At 38.6% G+C, this 23911-nt stretch overlaps 1 protein-coding gene across 1 annotated transcript in view; it reads right to left on the bottom strand.

Annotated features, from left to right (window-relative positions):
- Positions 1-2200: 2200 nt before the first annotated feature.
- The window catches only part of LOC120534757 (zinc finger protein 287-like), a 39831-nt gene continuing 18120 nt past the window's right edge, over positions 2201-23911 (bottom strand). The window contains exons 4-6 of the mRNA XM_039762337.1: positions 22496-22548; positions 12671-13116; positions 2201-3791 (exon numbers count right to left, since the gene is read on the bottom strand). Of these exons, the coding sequence (XP_039618271.1) occupies positions 3304-3791; positions 12671-13116; positions 22496-22548 (987 nt within the window). The 3' untranslated portion in view covers positions 2201-3303. The remainder of the gene's footprint in view (positions 3792-12670; positions 13117-22495; positions 22549-23911) is intronic.

The following is a 23911-nucleotide window of genomic DNA, read 5'->3' as shown; positions in this document are numbered from 1 at the left end:
TGATATCCAATATGGTGTTCCACAAGGCTCTATCCAGGGTCAGCTGCTCTTCTCAGTCTATATGCTTCCATTAGGTCAGATTAACTCAGGTTACAACGTGAGCTACCACAGCTATGCTGATGACACACAGCTGTACTTATAAATAGCACCTGATGACCCCGATTCTCTTGATTTACTAACACAATGTCTGACTTGTATCTCAGAATGGATGAATAGTAACTTTCTCAAGTTAAATAAAGAGAACTAAAATCTTAGTGATTGTCAATAATGGATACAATGAGGCTATTAGAAATAAACCGGATACATTAGGATTAAAAGGCAAAACGGAGATGAAAAGCTTTGGGGTAATTGTTGACTGTAATCTGAATTTTAAATTGCATATTAATCAGATCACTAGGACAGCATTTTTTTCACTTAAGAAACATAAGTAAAATTAGACCTCTTATATCACTGAAAGATGCTGAGAAATTAGTTCACGCGTTTGTTTTCAGTCGACTAGATTACTGTAACGCACTCCTCTCAGGACTACCCAAAAAAGAAATAAATCGTTTGCAACGAGTGCAGAATGCAGCTGCTAGAATCCTAACTAGGAAAAGAAAATACGAGCACATCTCTCCAGTTTTGATGTCACTACACTGGTTACCTGTGTCATTCAGAATTGACTTTAAAATTCTGCTTTTGGTTTATAAAGCCTTAAGTAATCTGCTCCATCTTATATATCGGAATGTCTGACACCTTATATTCCAAATCATAACCTCAGATCCACAAATGAGTATCCCTGGAAAACTTAAAAGAAGTGGTGAGGCGGCCTTCTGCTGCTATGCACCTAAAATCTGGAATAGCCTGCCAATAGGGATTTGCCAGGCTAGTACAGTAGAGCACTTTAAGAAACTGCTGAAAACACATTACTTTAACATGGCCTTCTCGTAACTTCACTTTAACTTAATCCTGATACTCTGTATGTTCAATTCATCATAATAACTATTCATGGTGGCTCTAAAATCCGTACTGACCCCTAATCTCTCTTCGGTTTCTTTTTCCGTTTTTTTTTGTGGTGGTGGCCTGTGCCTTTACCGCCTACTCAAAGCATCATGATGCTCCAACAATGATGGATGGATTTAAAGCCGGAAGTCTACGTGATCATCATCTTCAAGTCCTTCCGTGTGAACCCTAAATCCAAAGAGAACTGTTTCATTTATGTTAGGTAGAATGCCCAGAAGGGACTGGGCGGTCTCATGGTTTGGAATCCCTACAAATTTTATTTTTTTTCTCCAGCTGTCTGGCGTTTTTTTTTTTTTTTTTCTGTCCACCCTGGCCATTGGACCTTTACTCTTATTCTATGTTAATTAATGTTGACTTATTTTTATTTTCGTACTGTCTTTTATTATTCTATTCTTCATTATGTAAAGCACTTTGAGCTACTGTTTGTATGAAAATGTGCTATATAAATAAATGTTGTTGTCACGTTTGGAGGAAACCAGGCACCGCTCATCACCAGGCCAATACCATCCCTACAGTGAAGCATGGTGGTGGCAGCATCATGCTGTGGAGATGTTTTTCAGCGGCTGGGACTGGGGGTAGTCAGGATGAAGGGAAAGATGACTGCAGCAATGTACAGACATCCTGGATGAAAACCTGCTCCAGAGTGCTCTTGACCTCAGACTGGGGCGACGGTTCATCGTTCAGCAGGACAACGACCCTAAACACACACCCAAGATATCAAAGGAGTTGCTTCTAGACAACTCTGTGAATGTCCTTGAGTGGCCCAGCCAGAGCCCAGACTTGAATCCGATTGAACATCTCTGGAGAGATCTTAAAATGGCTGTGCACCGATGCTTCCCATTCAAGCTGATGGAGCTTGAGAGGTGCTGCATAGAGGAATGGACGAAACTGGCCAAGAATAGGTGTGCCAAGCTTGTGGCATCATATTCAAAAAGACTTGAGGCTGTAAATGCTGCCAAAGGTGCATCGACAAAGTATTGAGCAAAGGCTGTGAATACTTATGTACAAGTGATTTCTCAGTTTTTTTACTTTTAATAAATTTGCAAAAACCTCATGTAAACTTTTTTCATATTGTCATTATGGGGTGTTGTGTGTAGAATTCAGAGGAAAAAAATAAATTTAATCCATTTTGGAATAAGGCTGTAACATAACAATATGTGGAAAAAGTGATGCGCTGTGAATACTTTCCGGATGCACTGTAATAACAGTTCAGTAATTAACAATTTAACACCAAAATAAAATGCAGGTATTTCAGAACATTTATATTTTTGGGGTGGTATGCCATGAAAAAGGGTTGATAGCCACCAGCGTAGATCTTCTCCAACGAAGCCCATTTCTGGAGGTGGCACCCAGTCTGAATTCTTTTCTGGCCCAGAAGACTTGGATTTGTGATAATCGTTGGCCACATACAGTACTGCAATATGGCAATATGTGTAGCAAAGTGTATTCTGTCTTTTTAATTTTTTTGTATCTTTTAGGTATGAATTTTCCAAAAAGCAATTGTTTGTGTAAACTTACTGTCATATTTTGGAGTACAGATGCTAATTAATGTGACTCCCCACAGACACCAGGCACCCTCAGGCGATGGTGGATGCTGTACAGGTAAGTCTGCTCTCTCCATGCCTTTTCTACTTTTAGTAATGATGTTAGTAGTGATTTGATTTATTATTTAATAAGCATTGGCGAGAAGCTGTTTGTATGAAACCCTATTCTATTTTTTTTTTTTTTTTGATTTTGTTAAGGTAAGTTTTTACATTTTCTGTTATATTAAAACAGCAAAATGTATAATATTATAGAGCTAAACTATTATTTATTGTGTGAGGCCATGCATATTGTAAAGTGTTTTTTTTTTTTCTTTTTTCTGATGAAATGTGTATAAAATATTGTAAATAGTTCTATATGTAATACGTATGTTATGAAAACAGAGCTAGGCGCATGGTGGAGGCTGTAGGGGCTTTGGTGAGAAGTTAGTATGACGCCCTGTTCTTTATTTTATTTCTGGAAAAGGAAAAAGGATATAAACTGCTATGTCTCCTCCATGTTGATTAGTTTTTGACACAACACTAAGTAGGATGGATTTGTGTCAGTTACATGTGCTTACTGTGCAGGCAGGAGTGAACCTCACTCTTTAGTCAGGACAGTTCAGTTGTACTTCTCTCCGGTGGGAATTCTGGTGCATCTCTGAAGTGTACTGCTCTGACAGATTTGTTTGCCACATTCCAAACATCAATATGGCTTCTGTTTGAGATTCATTTCTTAACAATAGTTTATTTTGGTTACTTTTCAGGACAGGACCTCACCTCACTCTCGAGTCCTGAAAGGTTCTTGTTTTTCTGGACTGATTTTAGAACTGCTACTGTTTTTTATTTTGTTGTGAACTCTCATGTGTCTCTGAAGACTGCCCATCACTGAAAACTGTTTACCACATTCATTACAGCAATATGGCTTCTCTCCAGTGTGAACTCTCGTGTGTTTCTGTAGACTGCTTATATGTGAAAACTGTTTACCACATTCATTACAGCAATATGGCTTCTCTCCAGTGTGAACTCTCGTGTGTTTCTGTAGACTGCCAATGCGTGAAAACTGTTTACCACATTCATTACAGCAATATGGCTTCTCTCCGGTGTGAACTCTTGTGTGTTTCTGTAGATGGCCTATTTGTGAAAACTGTTTACCACATTCATTACAGCAATATGGCTTCTCTCTGGTGTGAACTCTCATGTGTTTCTGAAGGGCACTCCTGTTACAGAATTCTCTGCCACATTCAACACTGCAGTTATCTTCCTTTCCTGTGTAAAATTTAAAACAAAAAGGAAAACAAAATGTGCTTATTTTCAATTTGCTGCCTTATTATCAACATTAACTTACATTAAATACATGATGGCTAAAATTAGGAACAACCTTTGATCAGCATAAGCAATTATAAAACTTTTTTTGTACTCGGAAAACACACAATTTGTTAATTTTACGTCCTTTACTACAACTGCTCAGTAGAGCTACATGTATAAAACTTCCTTATGCTCAGCTACATACATGAAAGCTGTTTATGCAAAAGTTAGGATTTATAAAACTAGAACTTGCCATTTAAATTGGCTCAAAGTTCCTTCAATTTTTGAGCATTTGTAAGTCCCACGAAGACTTTATTTGTGTTAGCATTTTAGCTACTCCAGGTGGAAAAACAAAGAACTGAACAGGAAATCTCATTTCATTGCACATTTCACATTCTGATGTTTGACAGGCTACACAAGAAGTGAGTTTTGATGTATCACAATGACATTTTGGCTCATGATGATGACTTAGCTGATTTAGACTCCCTACTGTCTCTCTGTTTGAAGTGTGTGCTGAATTGCAGCCTTCATTACAGAGACCACCGTGCAGAAATCACACAATCCCTTTTCTCTTACAGTTCTTAACAGCTGTGGGTTATTCAGAGATGGTGGCTTTTTCAGCATTAACTGCCTGACTGGTGAGGAATCTCTCAGTCACCCTGAGCCACATAATGCCATCTGTATGGGATGGTATACTTAAGATGGTAGAGAGTTGTCACAAACTCGACACAGTCTCATAGAAAAATTTGGGGCAGCCACCCTTATAATTGATTTCCTGGCTGCAAAAGTCGTTTTAAATGAATACTGCACTGATGTACACACAACCGAGTCCAAGAGAGAACTGAGGGAATAGGTATAGACTTTTAAAGGGGAAAACAGGAAGTGAGATCATAGGGGTCGGGCTTATGGTCTTCAGCCATTGGTTCGAGCCTGGATGTGACATCAAAGGGGCCGGAGCCGGCAAGGTCTCCTTCCATAGGCTCGGTCCCGGAAGTGACGTCAAGAGAGCCAGGTGGAATCTGACCATGAATGGTCTACAGGAAAGGGAGAAAAAGAGTCAGTGCACTCTGCCACATCCCGGCATGCCTCGGAACTGCCCTTACTCAAGACTTTTAGCTGCCTACCATGCGCACATGTGTGACAAGAGATACATGCAATATCGTTGCCATCAGGCTGTGCAAGTCGTAATCAAAATGAAATCTGCAGCAACGTCTTTGGTCTTCAGCAGTGGTGGTCTTACTTGGCCTACAAGTCCCTTAATAATTACTGAGCTCACCAGTGTGTTCTTTCTTTTTATTGATATCCCAAACAGTTGAATCGGGTAATCTTTAGGTTATCCAAAGTCTCTAATGATTTCATTATTATTTTCCAGCTTCTTTGACTTTCATTGGCACAGCTCTTGCCCTCATGTTGAACAATGGCAACTACAGAGACAAAAGGTAGTCTGTAGTTAGGAGTAAACTGAGGTGTCTTAGGCCTGCAAGACTAAAGCAATAAAACACACCTGAGGAATCACAAACACCTCTGGCACCAATTGTCCCAAACATTATGGTGCCCTGAAATAGGAGGACGATACAGAAAAAATGCTGCCACTTCTACAAGGTGCAACTGAAATGTTTGCAAATCCCCTTAAATGAACATCAGTAATTTGTATTTTAATTACATCTGAATTATTTAATTTGTAATTTTAAATGGTGGATTAAAGGAGTAAATGCAAGAAAAATGTTTCATTGTCTCCGCCATTATGGAGGGTACAATATAAAACAGAATGCCAGTGCCTAGTATGAAAAGCGCACCTTCAATATTTATAATGTGTCCTGACATTTATCCACACTTGAACTAAAACCACTTGACACCAAAACAAACAACAAAATGTCTTCTTTCATTCACCAAAGCAAAAAAGAATAATGGATGAGTGACGCCTCAGTGCACAGGCCTACAGAAGCTGCAGTGACATCGGAGAAAAAATAGAAGATGAGTAAACCGAGGAAGAGCACAGCTGTTGGTGTTTTAGCTCTACAGGGGAGTGGCAGGTGACACCAGGACTGGTAACCTTTGTGACACCCTGGTGACATTTATACTCACCATTATAATGTTAAAGGGTATCTACTATCAGGACTTATTTATGTTGACTAAGCTAAAATTTGCCCTGTTTTACTGTCTAATTGATCCAATGTGTTTGTTCATGTATGTAATTATTATCTCTGTTATGGCTGCAAACATCAATCAGTTCAAGCCTGCACTCAATTAGGAGCTCTATAAAGAAGAAATACAACTGAATTAAACAGTATTGTTACACAAATTAATCAATCTTAAATTAAAAGTGCCCAAATTTTGCTGTTTATTGTGAAATCGGCTTGTAGTTGGTTGACTGGTCTACCGATTTCATGACATGTAATATGTTAAACTGAAGGCACACGTACAACTGACAGAGTGAACAGAGTGGAAACTGAAGAAGAAAATAACTACTGTGTGGAAATATCTTAAAGTATATTAAATGTGATAGGAATTTTATATATAAAGTTTAAAATGAAAAAGTTACTTAGGTGTGGTGTATTTAAAGTAAAGACATTTGCCACAACTAATCTGATGAGAAACATTTAGGTACAACGCTCGGCTAAGCACATTGACTTTCAGCAATGCAGTGAAAGCAGGAAAACTGCTAAGGAAACAAATGTGTCTTAGCTGACAATAATGGCAATGTTTGAAAAGAACCAGACGTATGATCAGGACAGGACAGAACAAATCAGAGTATCCCTCAAAAATAATTGCAGTTTATCAGTTTAAATGCACCACCATTTCCTACAGTAGAAAGTTAAGGGTTCTGTCATTTAATTTTTCACATGGATGCACGATATACTCTGCCAAGCAGATGATCCTTTTCAAACGTAGCATTACCAAGATGAACACTTTCATGACATCTCATAAAAAGTGACATGCAAATGTGTGGGGACCCCCCTGATGAAAATAACTGTTACAGTGAATAGTTCAGTCAATATCAGATGAATTGATCTACAAAAGCCATAAAGTTAAAGATAAAACACTCTTTTCTGCATTTTAAACAAGATTTGTGTCTTATTTTTGTAGAGTGAAAAAAGGAGTACCCCAGAAATGTGTGTGCACCCCAAGAGATCGGAGGTCTCAGATATCTTTTTCCCCCCAAGACGTCAGACCCTAATTAGCTTCTTAGGGCTTTGGCTTGTCTACAATCATCATTAGGAATGGCCAGGCGATGCAAAATTCAAAGCTGTATAAATTCTCAGACTCCTCAAACCTTATCCCAGCATTCAGCAGTCATGGGCTCCTCTAAACAGCTGTCTAACACTCTGAAAAATAAAATAATTTATAGTCAGGAAAAGACTATAGAAGATGTCAGAGTTTTCAAGTAGCCACCTCCTCAGTTGGTAACGTTATTAAGAGATAGCAGTTAACCGCAATGTTGGAAATCAAGTTGAGGTCTGGAAGACAAAGATAACTTTCCAAGACAACTGCTCATAGCATTGCTAGAATAGCAAATCTAAACCCCTGTGTCTTAAAGCTTCCTGGTGGTATTTTGTAGTCAGACTCTGTGGTGATGACTGAAAGACTCTTATTGGGCCACAAAAAGTGTTTATAGGCTGTGATTTCTGCCAAATGAGGTGTTACTAAGACCATGCAGGTGCCATACTTTTCCTTCAAGCCCTTTGACCTTTTTGTTACTTTAAAACAGTAAAGGATGGAAATAAAAAAGTAATCTTGTTTAAAATATTAAAGAAATTTGTCATCTTCAGCTTTATGCCTTTTGGAGATCAGGTCATCTTTTAGTTACTTAGCTGGTCACAGTAACAGAAATTTTGCCCAGGGTGCCTGCACTTTTATATGCCACTGTAGAAGCGTTGCTGTTAGGGAATTCAATTTCTACAAGTTGTGTGAATGGATCAAGACGAGCGAGAAGGTCATTCATGGATTGTTCTTTGTCTGCCACCTTCTCTTAGACTCACCCAGTCATGAGCACAAATCTCCACACAACATCACTGGGAGGACCATTGAGGCAGACCAGTCATGCCAATCTGAGGAGTGGTAAAACTGCACAGGCAACACAAAGTGCTTATGTCATTGCTCCACTGCTTGTTAAGGAAATTAACAAAGGCAAAAGGATTAAATAAAAATTATATACAGCAACTTCAGAAAGAAAAAAAGTCATATACAACAAAATTGCTTTAATAACGAGGCTATAAGTAGGCCCTGGATCTGCAACTAGAAGGGGCTTTAATTCAATCACCAGGGGCTACACCCAACTTTAAATGTAGCTGCATTTTCTGTCTCTTTTGGTGGATGAAGACTGAGCATATGTTCACTCTGGGGAGCCAAAAATCAGACAATGCTTTCTCTGTGTGGGCTGAAAGCTGACAATTTGCTCCCTTTTGGGGTGGGAAGCCATCCACACTGTGCAGAGCAAACAGTTCACAAACTTTCTTTGACCTGTAAGCTTCTCTCCATAGAGCCTTGGACATGGACGCCCTGAATTGACTCTAAGAGCCACTCTTCCCATCCTCTGTTCAAGTCCCTGAGCAGTCTGGCAAGACTTAAAAAGAGCCATTATTACAAGACTGGAGTTTCAGTACAAACCCTCTTGTGCGAGAGAGGTGCAGAGGGAATAGTAAGGTGCCAAACAGTGAGTTGAGAAAGACAGAATCAAAGCGCACCATGAACAAAGGAACAGATAGCAAAGACAAAGAGTGAATTCTGAAGAGAGAAAAGGACCATTTGAACCCGGAACAACTCCACATGACATCAGAAATCATCTTTAAGGCCTTGGTACAGTGCATGCGGAAAGTATTCACAGCACATCACTTTTTCCACAATTTGCAAAAACCTCAGGTAAACTTTATTCACGTTGTCATTATGGGGTGTTGTGTGTAGAATTCTGAGGAAAAAAATTAATTTAATCCATTTTTGAATAAGGCTGTAACATAACAAAATGTAGAAAAAGTGATGCGCTGTGAATACTTTCTGGATGCACTGTATGATAAAACTGTTTATCTGAGCCAAGACAACTCTGCCCAAGCCTGTGTACTGTCTGAATCCCTCTATTGTGATGATTCAATTCTCAATTATCTGCCAAATCCACCTACCTTGGCATCATCTGAAAACATAACTACCTTGTTATTTTTATTCCTATCCAAATCATTTATATCATTATGCTACTCAATATCCAGAGTCTGTTCCCTTGCGCTCAGCCACGTCTTAAGCTATCGCAAGGGAAAATGTATGAGTCTTTATGTCATCCCTAAAGAAGTCTTTACACACCAAGAGACGCCTTTCACGTCAGAAAACATTTAGGGAAATGGCCAAGTTACGTAAAGCATTTAAAGTTCACGGTGTATTATCCACAAACCGATGGTCTAGTAGAGATTTAATCAGACTCTCAAACAAATGCTCCACAAGGTGGTCAGCAGGGACAGGGTCCTCTCCTTTTGAGTTGTTATAAGGATGACAACATTGGGGAATATTGGATATTTTAAAAGAAGGATGGGAAGAAGAGGCTCCTCCCTCTACCAATATGTTAGAATATATCATGCAGTTACGCGATAGATTTGGGAAAATTCGACCGATATTAAAAAGCCACTGTCACAAAGATGAGTCACAGACACCATAAAGGATTGGGGCAGCCACCTGTATATTGTTTCCCAGCTGCAAAATTGAAGAAAATTGAAAAGAGATGTTCACAGGTTTGAGTCCAAAATAGTTCAGATATTATGGAGGTAAGATGGCAGCTTTAAAGGCTGGTAAGGGAAATGATGTCATCAGACCCGGAACCAGAAGTGACATTGTTGGATCCGGAAGTGACATCATCATTGGTGCCAGAACCCTGCAGGATTTTATATGCAGAGAGATTGAGAGAGACAATCCGCGCACCCTGCTGCCACCTGGTCTAGTGTGGTATTTCTATCGTTTAGGCCATTCAGCTGTCTCCCAATCACACGTGTCTGACAATATATTTATATAGCAGTGGCCTTAACACTGGCCCTTGTAGGACACTACTCTTACAACCACCCAGTTCTGATAGGGTTCCTCGCACCATAACCCTAAGCTTCCTATGTTTAGTCAATTCTGCACCCATCTGCACACCACACCCTGAACTTTCACTTCTTTTAGTTTAGTGGCACCTTACCAAATACCATCTGAAAGTCTAGATAAATAATAGCATATGCTCCACTTTGATCATATCCTTTGGTTGGCTCCTCATAGATTCCCAGCATGTTAGTAAAGCATAACCTCCCTCATCTGAATCCATGGTGACTGTTTAGTAAAACTCCTGTTCTTGCCATGTGTCACTCAATCTTTTCCTTAATAATTCCTTTATTTTCCTATGATGCAAGTTAAGATTACTAACATGTTGATACTTCAATTTTCCCAATCACCCTTTCTATATTAATGGGATTACATTTTCCAGTTCATAAAAATTGTTCCAGTGTGCAGTGACTACTAAAAATTATCCATCAAAGGATTATATATATATTCATTAAACTCCTTAAGCATTTGAGGATAAATAGCATCTGGTCTTGGAGATTTGTTTGAATTCAATCAATTCAATCTCAGCAGCACTTCTCTCTCTACAATTTCCAAATCTGTCAGTACCTCCTTAGTAGTCCCTGTTACAACTGAGCAGTTATCCACTTTTTCAGACATAAAATCTTAAGAAAATGGAAAGTTTAGAGCATTTCATATTTCACTATCAGTGTATTGTAATTCCCCTTTATTGTTCATGCGGCATTTCACTTCCTCCTTGACCGTTATTTAACTCCTAAAATACTGAAAGAATGTCTTTGGCTGCAATATTTCTCTTTAACTGTCTTTTAGACACCTCATAACTTTCCTAATGGTTGCTCTCAAATGCACTACTGTTAGCATTGGGGTTATTCAGTTTAAATGACTTATTCAGTTGTTCCTTTTTTTCCTTTGCAGCTTCTTTTCTACCTCCTTATTTACCCACTGCAGAGATTTTATTAATAGCTTTGAATCCATTGTGCATCATATGTAAAATGTTGAACTTATTTCTGCTAGGAAATTACAGTTACTTTTGCCTGTTTATTGCTATGACACGGACTTGCCGGCAACTGCAAAAGCTTTCTCCACCCTCTGCCCCACAAACCCAAAGGTTGGAGTAAGACTGGATTAACAGCTGCTGTTGTATGAATCACAAAACAACAACAAAAAAACACACCTTGTAAATAGGAAAAAAAACGTTAAAAACTATTAAACTGCTTCTCTGCTCCTTAATAGCTACAAAAAAAAAAAAAAAACACAAAGTGTTTAAGAACAAAAGTCATATTTAATGTACACTCAAATAGAAGGAGCACAGACTAGCACAGAACACACAGCCTTTTTCACTTTATGATTTAAGAATGATGTCAACATGTCAGTCTAAGTTGTATCTCTAATCCATCGCTTCAATGTGTAATCCAAAGGTTTGACATTTCATTCAAATACTTCTTTAAAGATTTCACAAGAACCTTAGAAGAAATGAAGAAATGTGTAAAGCTGGCAAATGTGATAAAAGAATTTTGGAAGACCTGGGTGTCCGTCAATGCATAGAAAGCCATACTGTCTAAGAAAATGGAGGAAACTCACCACTGGAAAGGGCGACCAACAAAGATCACAGGATGAAAGCAGAGGTGAATAGGAACCCAGACAGGCAGAGAAAAGGGCCTGCAAAAGTCTCCGGGACTTGAGAAAGTCTCTGTCCTTGTGTTCTTATGGAGAAAAGTGTAAGAATGTAGTTTACAGAAGGGCAACACCAAGGAGATCAATGCAATCTAGCAAAACCATCACTGCACGTCTCAAAACTTGTAAAAGATCATCTTGATGTTCCAGAACAGACAATGTTCTATGAATGAATGAGACAAAAGTTGAAGTCTTTGGTCAAAACCTGCAACACCATGTTTGGAGGTAAGACAAAAGTGGACATTGATACTAAAGACTCAAGGTGAATGTAGCATCATGGTTTAGCCTGCATGTTTCATCATGGCCAGGAATACTTGACATGATCAATGGTCACTGAATTGAAAATATTATCAAGAAATCTGACAGAAAAATATCAGGATAGCACAAGCTTAACAACACTTAAGTGATGTCACAGGACAATAATCTCAAACATAGGAAGAAATTAAAAACAGAAAGGGTTAATCATACGGTAACTGGTGTTCTGGAATGGCCAATAAGAGACACGAGATGCTGTGGCCTGACCTAAAGAGAACTGATCAGAAAAGAGCTCTCAGGGATGAAGGAACTGAAAAGGTTTGGAATAAAGGAATGGATTAAAATTTATTGCTGATCAGTAGCTACAAAAAGTTGTGTGGAGGTCATTACTGTTAAAGAAGGGTCAACCAGTCTGTAAAAATAGGAGGGTCAGGGAGTGGACTGTGAATGTTTAAACGATGTGTTCAGGACTGACAAGAAGCCGTCCAATTGTTTGTGTTATTACAGTAGTTTAGGACAACTGAGGCTGTGTGTAATCGGAATTTAGTTGACGATCGGACTGCATTGTTAAGAGGAATTAATATGGATACCCAGGAAATTCCAGAGGGATCAATACCTTTGTCTTGCTCTTAGACATTTGTATAGCACTCTTTATCAAGGATAGGCTGGGGACTTCTGCATAAAGTCACTATAATGGAAGAAAAGCAAATTGCTAAAGCTTACATAATAAGAGATGAAATATCACACTAAATTTAAACACACAATAAAATAAAGTATTTTCACTCCATTTCTGTGTTTCTCATAAAAATCACAAGACCCAACCTTTCAAGCTCATAAATCCCAACCCTAAATCTTATACATTTTTATTTTGCACTTACTTTTTCCAGACTTCTTTGAAGGTGATCGCTTATTTTTCTGAGCTCTAACAGATGTAGTTTCCACAGCCCTCTTTGGTTCAGACTCTAATGATTCAGATTTCATATTAATAGAAGGCTCTGGAGATGAACAGTGTTTGCTATGAGAAGAGTCTAACCTGGCAACCACTTGATCTTGAAGGTTGTCTTTTTTTTCACTGTCTATATTTGTATGGTTATGTGTCTCAATACTGACAGAATTCTCTTCAGGTTCTTCTTTAGTGCTCACTGGCTTCAGTTCACTGTCCTCCTCCTTGATGCTCAGACTTTCCTGTTTAAGGAAGATGGACTCCCACTCATAGTCCTCCTCCTTAATATTTACAGTTTTCTTGATATTTGCGTCCACATCACAGGTGTCCCGTTTCACAACCATTGAGATGTTCCAGTAAACAGCAGCTTTTGCTTTTTCTCTGTTAAAAGAACAATAATTGGCTTCATTAAAACTTCATCACTTATGTCTAAAGACACTTGAATATCATTTTAGAACAGGCTCTATGTTATGGTTTATGTCAAGTTAGGCAGTTTGTAGCATGCTGACAGTAACTCAATGCTCTTCATTTCAGATTATCAGAATCTTGGGAGTGGAGTGAAGGTCCAACAGACTCTGAAAAAAGAAGACCATCTTACAGAGTTGTGGTTCAGCAGTATTCACTACTTGAATTAAACATACAGTGCTGCTGGGATCCCAGAATTGTCTTATCAGTTTATGTTGATGAAGGTTTGTACAAGTAGGGGCAAAGGATTGTGTTAAGAAACAGAAAAGTCAGGAGGGAGGAGATGAAAGAGGAATGTAAATTTGCTGAAATGCACAGCTGCAACAGGAGAAGACAAGCAAGTGAAATAAGGGGTTTGCTAGCTTAGGCTGACAGGTATAACTGACCATGCATAACTTCTATTTTTGTCAGTAGGTTTGACAAACCTTTTCAATTCATTAAAGGCCACCTGTACCCTCTTTATCCACTGAATCAATCATAACTCTTGATTGTGCTATCAGATTTAAACAAACCCCCTTGTGCTCCATAAATGTTTTAAAGTGCATTGTTCTTTTAAACTGTGACCATCCCTTCTCCATTAGTAAATAGCTGATTGATTTGACTTAAGCTACTTAACTGCACCACCATAACAGGGATGGATGTGTGTCATGTTAAAAGGAAAAAGTGTTTTAACTCTGTAAGAAAGGGCAGAGCAAGGCTCTTTTCAATTAGAAGGCCACGTTCCTTCAATGTGGGAGTTGACATAATTCACATCTTCTATCACATTCTGATGACCAGTGTGATTTTCTACATTGCAGTGTGCTGAGCTGTGTACATCACGTCAAGAGAGGCCGACTGAAAAAACAGGCTAATTAAAAGGGCAAGATCAGTCATAGATGCACCCTGGACCTCCTGGGGTTCCTAGCTGAGGAGAGGATTAAAACAAAACTGAGTGCCATTATGAACAATGCTGCACAATAAAATGGAGTTCTTTCAAATCATTCCACATAAGTGTGTCAAGAAACACTACGGGATATCCTTTATACCAACAGTAATACGTCTGCTAATGTCTCATGCTGACAGTGGCAGCCAATTCAGAACTTTTCTTTCTTTTTATTTTTCTTGCTTCATAGTCATTCTGGTGTGCGTTCAGACCAAAATGTGTGTATGTTTATTTTCTTATTTATCTACCTTTTTATTTTTTAAAGAATTTCTGTAACTTCTACCTTGTGACAAATAAAGTTCCACTAAGTCTAATCTATCTATTGCTGATCACTGGATTTTCTTAATCTGTTTGTTTAAATTGGTGCACATATTTTTAATTTTATTGGGTACAATTTCAGAAGAATGAGTTTGATATAACAAGTATGTCACTTGAGCCAGTTAGTGAAGGAGGTCGTGGTGGTCAGCTTAATAATTAGGAAGCTTGGTCGCAGGTGGACACACAGGTGACATCGCCGAGTGGAAGTGAGACTTGTGCTGGTATTCCTTAAGAGGGCAGCATTTAGTGTGTAAGGTGATTACTGTGCTGTGAGAAAGACACCGACCGTGTAGACTGACTGAGGGGGCAGGAGAGGTAAACATTTGAGCTGGTGGTGGTTTTTAAATTGATTTTATGATCTTGGGTTTACTTTGTTTTGGGAGGTAGATCTTGCTGATTGAGATCAAAAACTGGTGCTGTGATTGTCTCAGTGAACACTGAAGAGGTAAATGTTAGCCCTACTTAATAATTAATCCACAAATCAATTATCAAAAATCGATATGCTTTTTTAAGTTATGTTTATGGCTGTTGTTGGCCTCTGTTTCCACAAATTGTGATTATTTATTGAAATAATGTATTTACCAGCTTTCTGCTGGTCAGTTGAAGGTGGCATTTGGAGTTGTAAATCAATCTTCACCACTTTCTCCTTAATCTTTGTCAAATGAGCTTGGAATGCAGGAATACATGGTAAGTAATCAAAATGTAGAGTAGGAGGTGGTGACGGTGTGACTGGAAAATGTGAAGTAGAAAATGGACTCGAAAACATGAAGTGAACTGGAAACACACACACTGATTGAATAGAAAAGACACTCGGGAGGCCAAACGGGGATTGACTCGAGTAAAGATTGGCGCTGGGCTGCAGGTCGCGCTGTTTGCCCCTCACTTAAATCGTGTGCAGTAACTCTGAGTTGAGCAAATGAGAACTTACACATCCATAAAACGGTATCTCCAAACCCCGAGCACTTATCTTTGTTTGTCTCTCCGTGTTCAAATTCTATATTTGAAGACTTTTCACTGAAACATCGCACTCTCAAATAACCTTACAGTTTTTATATAATGTCAGAAAAATGACCATTAAACATTGAGAATGTTTGGGGCAGCCACCCGTATAATTGTTCCCGGCGGCAAAACTGATTAATTAGCAAAGACATGTGCATTCAACTGAGTCTAAAACAGAACTGATCTTCTGGAGACAAGACAGTGGCTTTAAATGTCAGCAAAGGAAGTGATGTCATCAATAATGGAACCGGAATTGATGTCAGTGGCTGCCCCAGAGCCGGGCAGGATTTCCCTAGAATGGTCTGCAAAAGATCAAGAGGGAAAATTTGTGCACTTCGCCACCCCCTGGTCTGGCATGGAATCACAAGTATTCAAGCCCTTTAGATGTCTCCTAAACACACGTGTGTGACAGGACCCCCCCACCCCAGCCCAGACCCGTCGGGTCGGGTGTTCTGCACCGAGAGGTCGTGAATACGGGAGAAAGCATTGGTGTTGGCATGGAGAGAACCCTTCCGATGAACGAGCGAGAACTTATAACGCTGTAAATCAAGGAAACACCTTGTCACTGTAAAGGTGCATGGTCCGTGACAAGTGTAAACTCCCGACCCAAGAGGTAGTACCTCAACTGTGTATTCGCCCACTTAATCGCAAGTGACTCCCTCTCCACCGCTGCATACCTGGTCACCTGATCCAGCAGTTTCCAGCTCAGGAACATGACTGGGTGTTCAGCACCATGGACGCTTTGGCTCAGCACGGCTCCTAGGCCTGTGTCCGAAGCATCCGTCTGCAGGATAAAAGACAGTGAAAAGTCAGGTGCCTTTAAAACAGGTGCCGACATCAGGGCCTTTTTTAAGTCACCGAAGACTGCCTCAGTCGTCTCAGTCCATACCAAAGTGTTAAGAGCCCTCTGCTTTGTTAAATTAGTCAAGGGCACAGCACTCTCCGAAAACCGTGGTGCAAACCGGCGGTAGTACCCTACCAAGCCGAGAAATGCCTGGACCAGCCGCTTGGTTCGCGGACAGGGCCATATCAAAATGGCTTCTATTTTAGAGCACTGCAGCCTCACAGTACAACGATCCACAAGGTAGCCCAAATATTTGGTTTCTTTCAATCCAAAGCAAATTTTTTTTGGATTGATTCTAAGACCGGTTTCACCGAGCGTCCGTAATATCGCTTGGACATGCTGTTCCTTCCAGGTGCTGGAATAGATGACGACGTCATCTAGGTAGGCAGCACTATACGTGTTATGGGGGCAGAGCACTTTGTCCACCAGATGCTGGAAAGCTGCAGGAGCCCCATGTAACCCAAATGGAAGAACTTCCCTGTAGGCAAAGAGAACGAGGGAGAGGAGCTGATCCCAATTCCTCCCATCCCCGCTGACCACCTTGTGAAGCATTTGTTTGAGAGTCTGATTAAACCTCTCTACTAAACCGTCGGTTTGCGGATGATACACTGTGGTTTTCAAGTGCTTTATTTTAAGTAACTTGGCCGTTTCCTTGAACGTTTCCGTAAGGACTTCTTTAGGAACCCCAACCCCAATTCTGAAATACAGAAGCGGTAAACCTCCTCATTAATTTTGGGCCAATAGAAACGGAGCTTAATATGCTCTAATGTTTTTTCGGTGCCCAGGTGGCCTCCTAGAAGGTGGGTGTGCGCTAACTCACAAACTTGCTACCGGAAAGTTTGTGGGATTAGCAATAGCTACCGTAAACGCCCCGTGCTCACAGACCCGATATATTAAATCATTCTCTATAACAAAGTGGGGTCCTTGTGGCATGGGCTGATTGGTGCGTTGGCCGTTGACTAGGACAACTGCATTCTTAATAAATTAAAGGGAATCATCATTCCATTGTTCCCTTTTATTGATGAAAAGGCAATAAGGATTTTCATTTTTAGTTTCAATATGACATTCGTAATCTCGTGGTTTAAATGTGAAAGTCACAGCATTTTCCGTAATTGGGTTAATGGATGTATTTATTTCATAACACCCTATTAGCATTTGGTGGTGTGTTTCTTTTAACATTTGTTCACATTTTTTATCTTAAAGAGTGAACAGCATGCTAATAATTAAGCAAAACAATGTAATCGAGGTGTCGAATTCGGAATAGAATTAGGAGTGCACGTCTGACACTCGATGGGTGTAAAATGTGCCCTCCAAAGCCATCAGTATTTTTTTATTATGTTGATATCAGATTACATCAATACAATAGTTTTTTCCATAATAAAGTTAAAAAATATAATAATAATGAAGGCTACATTACATACAAGAGTAGCGACAGCTAAGTTATTACAAGAAAGTGAGATGCAGATAATAGCATTATACATTGTTAATGAAGCAGATCAGAATCTTACATGTTTTAATTATTTTAGTGTGTTTTCCGTTTTTAAAAGATATTTCTAGCATATTAATGTCCATTCAGAAAGATGTAACAGAGGGTCTAACGTTCTGAACATTACACTTATGAATAGGAAATTTATGAAGCAAGGAAACCACAGTAAATGCATTTCCAACATTTAGTCTTCAAAATTGTATACAGAAGAACAAGAATTAAACAGTGAGATATTAGTTTATCATTCAAGACAGTAACAGAAATAAATTTTTATAAAACATTTTGGAATAGGAGCAGAAGTAAAAGAAATGTGAGAGGGGATGTGTCTTCATTTGTACCTAAACTACATTTTGGCGATATATTAATGTCAAACTTATGAATTAATTTATTAGTTGGCTACTATTTACTCAGAATTTTGAAATGGATTTCTTGAACCTCATTTGGTAGAAAAAATTCTATGGCAGAAAACAGACAATTTTAAAAATTATGATGTCCAAAGCCTTCAGAGAAGTGTAGTGCGAGTCTGATGTGGCACAGTGACAGGCTGGGCACCTGGTGTTGTCACGTGTCATTAGCTTATCATTTAAGCTGTTGGTTTAGGAGGAGTACACACACATACATTAAACTGAATATAATGGAGAAGGATGGGTCCTTAGAAATAACTTTTCTTATTGCTGCAGTTAGAAATACAATGTCCCTTCATTGTATTTTTTTTTCTTGACCCTACAGGATGCCCGGTGGTAACCAGCCTTCCAAGAGACTGAACAGATGCCAGTGTACCCGAATTCTGAGACACAACTGGATGTCCTTTTCTTCTCTTTTTAAGGTTTCCAATTCGAGATGATGTGCAGGTCATGTTAGATTTGTTATTTCTACAGGTAAGACTACCAAGACTTTCAGTTTCAGAAATAATTTGTGCACAATTCCTGCAAAGCCTCCCCATATTTATTATTTGATCTGTAATATTTTGCTGCCTTGAATACTGTACTGTATGTCTGCTCACTCTGTCCAGTAACTAACACGGCTTTTTAATTTTAAACAGGAAAGCCTCAGAGTGTGAATCCTCACAAACACAGAGACTGAGGCACATCAGTACCAGCAGTCATTAAACAGCGATGTTGTTCCGTTCTGAAAAATAACATTTATTTTCTTAGGTTACTGTGCTTTGTTGTTGGAAGAACCGAGACTTCATTTTAAACTAAAACAAAACTAAGGCAGGAGAGAAAAACATGTAAGTAATGACACCTGATCATGCCACATGAGAAGTTCAGATATACAGAGATTGTAACACAATATCTACTGTATTTGTAATGTAAAAGAAAAAAAATGATGCTACATATAATGACAAGTTGGGGAAAATCCAACAAAAAAACACAGTAATTATTATTAGTAGCCGACGCCCGTGGTAGCATACAGCGGTGTAAGAATAGGAAAGGAAAAAGGTGAGAAAGGAATTTAGAAATCAAGAAAAAATAAATACTTCATGAAAGACGCAGTTGTGAATAGGTGTTTTGGTGGAGACGACAGACAATGAGTCAAAAGATCTAACCCTAGAAAAAGCCACGTACAACTGACCGTGGCTGAAGACTGGTTGTTAGAATTATTGTGAAGAGTAAACAGCATGTGGGCATGAGGAATTCGACTATGTAAATATAATCAATAACAACCCCAAAAAATGTTGTTATAGAATGTCTCTAAGTAATTTCTGCAGCTTAATCCAAAAGACTCGTACTATAATGTCAGGTCTGTGCTCTGGTCTTTGGGTATCCGACAGTGCATGGTAATATGATCATTTTGCCTACACGTACGTTAATATTTTCACCATTTTCTTGCAGCGCATCTGATAGTCCTTTGTATTGTTCCACGCGCAGATCTTGTAGATTTAATCTGAGATAGTTGAGACACGCACCCTCTGTTTTAACATATGCATCTACGACATTCTGTTGGAATAGTTTGCCATTGGAGTTCAAAATACTAAATGTATTCCTCATTGATAATCTGAACATGTAAAATTGGCATTGAGTAAGCCTGATTCGGTTGCCGGTTCTTTTATTGGGAACATGTTGTAAATCTTTTGTGCCAGCCAATGTCTCCATAAGAGAATAAAAGTGGTTAAACCATAGGATCGGAATTCATATGGAGCGTGGAAATCTGTATACAGGAGTTGCCTATGGGACAGATGCAAATCGATTTCATGCATGTGTTTGAATGATTTAACGAAGGGGTTGATGGTTCTGAGCATAGAATCTAGCTGGAGAAGTAAATGCTCACCTATTTCAGAGTTTGCTTTATTTTGTAAGCATACTTCAGTAGCTTGTCAAGAAATGCCGTGTTGGCTGCATGGGGGCGGGACCGGTATTGAAGAGGAGCCGCTGGCAGCTTTGGACTTTACTTAAAGCAGAACTTTATTGTGATGGTTTACTTTGGTAATAATTGATCTGCAGGTGTACCAAGAAAGGAGGCAGAATAAGAATTAAGGGTACACTTTATTAATGTTTGAACTCCATGAGTGAATATCTACTGGGTTTATGTTTTTAACAGTTACAGTGAAGTAAAAGAGTCTGGCTGTGTTATGGGGCAGCAGTTAAAGAAGAACGAAGGAGAGTTGTGTACCTTGTTGAAGTAGCGGCTCGTCCTCCTGCCTGCACTTCTAGAATCCTCCATCTCAACCAATGCTCTGATCTGCTGTGCCTTGAACAGTGATCACGAGGTATTGTCCAATTTTGTTTTTTATTTCTTCTGAAAACTGTCTCTTTCTCATTACACTGACTGCCTGTCTCACATAGAATTGATTTCAAGGTTCTATGAAATAATTAGAAGGCTTTGAGTATTTTAGACCCTGCCCGTATTTTGGAGTGTCTGCTCTCAACATTTCATTTCTCAAATGTTGCTTTGCTTTTTATTCCAAGATCAACCATGAAAACTGGCAGCTTTCTGTACTCATGCAACAAAATCTGGAATGCTTTGCCAATAGAGAAGTGCTAGGCTCCAAATCTCGATCATTTCAAAATTTCTAATTTGGCTTTTCTTAATTACTTGCATTGGTTGTAATAGATTAGAAATGGTACTGTGTACAGTTTGTAAGCTAACTAATCTCTCCTGTTTTTCTCTGTTGTCTTTTTCCAATTTATTGCAATGGTGCCCCCCTGCATCTCCACTGTTTATTACATCAAGTCAACTACCTGTGATGCCGGAGAGAGACAAAGTTCACAAGACATCCTGAAATGGAATTGTGATTGGACTGAGACGGCCACAATTATGTATGCTGGGATGTGCAGAGGGAGCTGTGGGGGCTTTGGCTTGGGACCCCCACAGGTTTATTATCTCCAGCATCTTTGAAAGCTGCAAGTTTGTCTTTGTCCCTGGCCATTTGACCAGGCAGTGTATTTATTACAAAGGACAAGGACCCCTCCATTTGCTTCTAATTTACTTTTATGATGTCTTCAATTTTCTTTATAACTGTATATTTTCGTAGAGCAATTTTAGCTACACTTGTAAGCAAAAGTGATATAAAAATATTATTAGTAAACAAATATTAAGGGACAGATCAGGAAAAATGTCAGTTTAAATAGAACACATTTTTTATGTAAAATTGATGGATAATAACTCTCGACTCTGAGTAATATTTTGTTTATAAAGCTAAAGTAGCATTTTTCCTTTTTTGACAAATTTAATGCTTCACATTTTACTGTATTCAAAACCTTGCTAACATTTTTTTAATATAAAGGTATAAAAATCTTTAAATATGTTTGTTATCCCTTTCCCTAATAGTTTTTAACACCTCCCCATTGTTGGTCATTTTCATTGTGTGTGTGTCTAATTTTTTTTTTTTTTTTTGACAAACATACCATTTATTTATTCAATACACATGATCTGAAAAAGTGTATTGTATTTCCTTTTTTAATGTTATAAAAATGAACTGGCTCTGTATCAATATGGGTGAATAAAACTATTTACATGAGATGAATCTGCACACAAACAATGGTGTGTTGTGTTGATTAAACTAATAAGAAAAAATGTCACTGCCCTCTGTTCACATGATGTTCATCATAAACTGAACTATTTCATGCTATTTAAATTCTGCTCAGTTTTTTTGTCTTAATAGGTAAGTTTGGTTTCTCAGGGGGGTTTTACAGCAACACATTGAAATAACATTAAAAACACATCACTAAAAACAAACTTATTACAAATATAAACTGCAGCAACAAGCACTTACTGTAAAATTGAAGTGATAACAGCTCACTCACTTAAGTCTGTGGATGTAAAATTAATCTTACAAAGAAGTTTAACTTTAATAAAAGTTTAACATTGGAATAAATGAGGATTTGAACCGGTGGCTTTATACTCTTGAGAACTTCAGTATCTGACCTGACTGCACAACTGAGAATGAATTAAAGAATTGTAACAAGTGGACTGTCACAGATAACACTAAGGACAGGGACAGTCAGCACAATACCATGCAACACTGTGTTAATTCTTTTTTGTTGAAAAAGGTCCATTTATTTCTATAAAACTGGTTGGCAACATTAGGTTTTGTAAACCTGATGCCTTAAGTCAAATGGCAATTTTATTAATAATAATTGATATCTAAAGACATTTTTAAACAAACACATTCTGTCCATAGAAGGAAACTGCAACAATAGATCAAAACAGAAAGGGGACTTTATATAATTTATTACGTGAGTGGAAAAATAAAACCACTACATATGTATAAAACATACAGTACCTGCCAAATCGTACAAAGTTTTGTTGTTGGAAGAACCGAAACTTCATTTTAAACTAAAACAAAATTAAGGCAGGAGAGAAAAATATGTAAGTAATGACACCTGAGCATGTCACATGAGAAGTTCAGATATACAGAGATTGTAACACAATGTCTACTGTATTTGTAATGTAAAAGAAAAAAAATGATGCTACATATAATGACAAGTTGGGGTTCTTTGAAAATCCAAGATAACAAATAGGGAGCACAGGCCAAAAGACACAGGAGGAATAAATGAAAACAGTAATAAATGAGACATGTTATAAATCCTTCTTACAGATTTGCTGGATTTCAGTTTATTATCTGATAGGAAGTATTGTTTCAAATCTTTAATGAACCATGTAAAAGATGGCTTACTATTTCTCCACTTACTACAGTGTATATGGTATTTACCAAGAGAATGACAATGTTAATCATATCAGAGAAAGATGGATATAAGTTATCCATGTAGAAAATAATATGAGACAAGTCAAACTGTGGGATGTCATTAACCTTGAGTGATAACCAGCTGTGTATTTCTAACCAAAATTTGGCCGAAACGGGACATGAAAAGAACAAGTGTTGTAATGTTTCACAAGTTGAATCACAAAAAGAACCAACTCTGATTGGTTGAAGCAACAGTTTAATCGACATTTATTCTGTATTAGAGGACCTGCAGAACAGATTGTCAAGGTCTCTCTGCCTGGCAACAAATGATGGCTGAAATGTGATTGGTTAAATGCTTAAATACAAAAATACATGTCTGGAAGCAGCACAACCATCGGATTAAGCTTGTATCTCGCGAATATCTTGTGCGAACTTCCACGCCTTTATTTAATTTTAGCTCACACCCGGCACTTAAAAGTTTCTCTCACACTTTTGCTGAGGGAGGGTTTCCGCAGTAGCTGCACTTATGAATATGCTAAGCACAGTCCTTCACCCGCGAATATTGACCGTATATGGGCAGGCACTCAATTACGTGGGAGGCGTGATGATGCGAGACGTAACTCCGCCTCACACGGTGACCAAGCTGCAGACTATTACAGTATATGGACGAAATTAGGTTCCAGTTATGACCGTTACACGTAGAATTTTGAAATGAAACCTGCCCAACTTTTGTTAGTAAGCTGTAAGGAATGAGCCTGCCAAATTTCAGCCTTCTACCTACATGGGAAGTTGGAGAATTAGTGATGAGTGAGTGAGTGAGTGAGTCAGTGAGGGCTTTGCCTTTTATTAGTATAGATACAATACGACTTGGCTTACTGCATTGTGCTCACTTGTCTCTCTGTTGGATAGTCTTGTGAGTAGTAATGGGCCGCTCGATACTGATGTTTCGACACTGTGTCGAACTCGCCGCTTCGAGACTTGTTTCAAATGCTCCCATCACGTGATTTTGAGGCA

The sequence above is a fragment of the Polypterus senegalus genome, chromosome 8 (genome assembly GCF_016835505.1).
Source record: "Polypterus senegalus isolate Bchr_013 chromosome 8, ASM1683550v1, whole genome shotgun sequence".
NCBI lineage: Eukaryota > Metazoa > Chordata > Cladistia > Polypteriformes > Polypteridae > Polypterus > Polypterus senegalus.
This window is presented reverse-complemented; position numbering and strand designations above follow the sequence as displayed.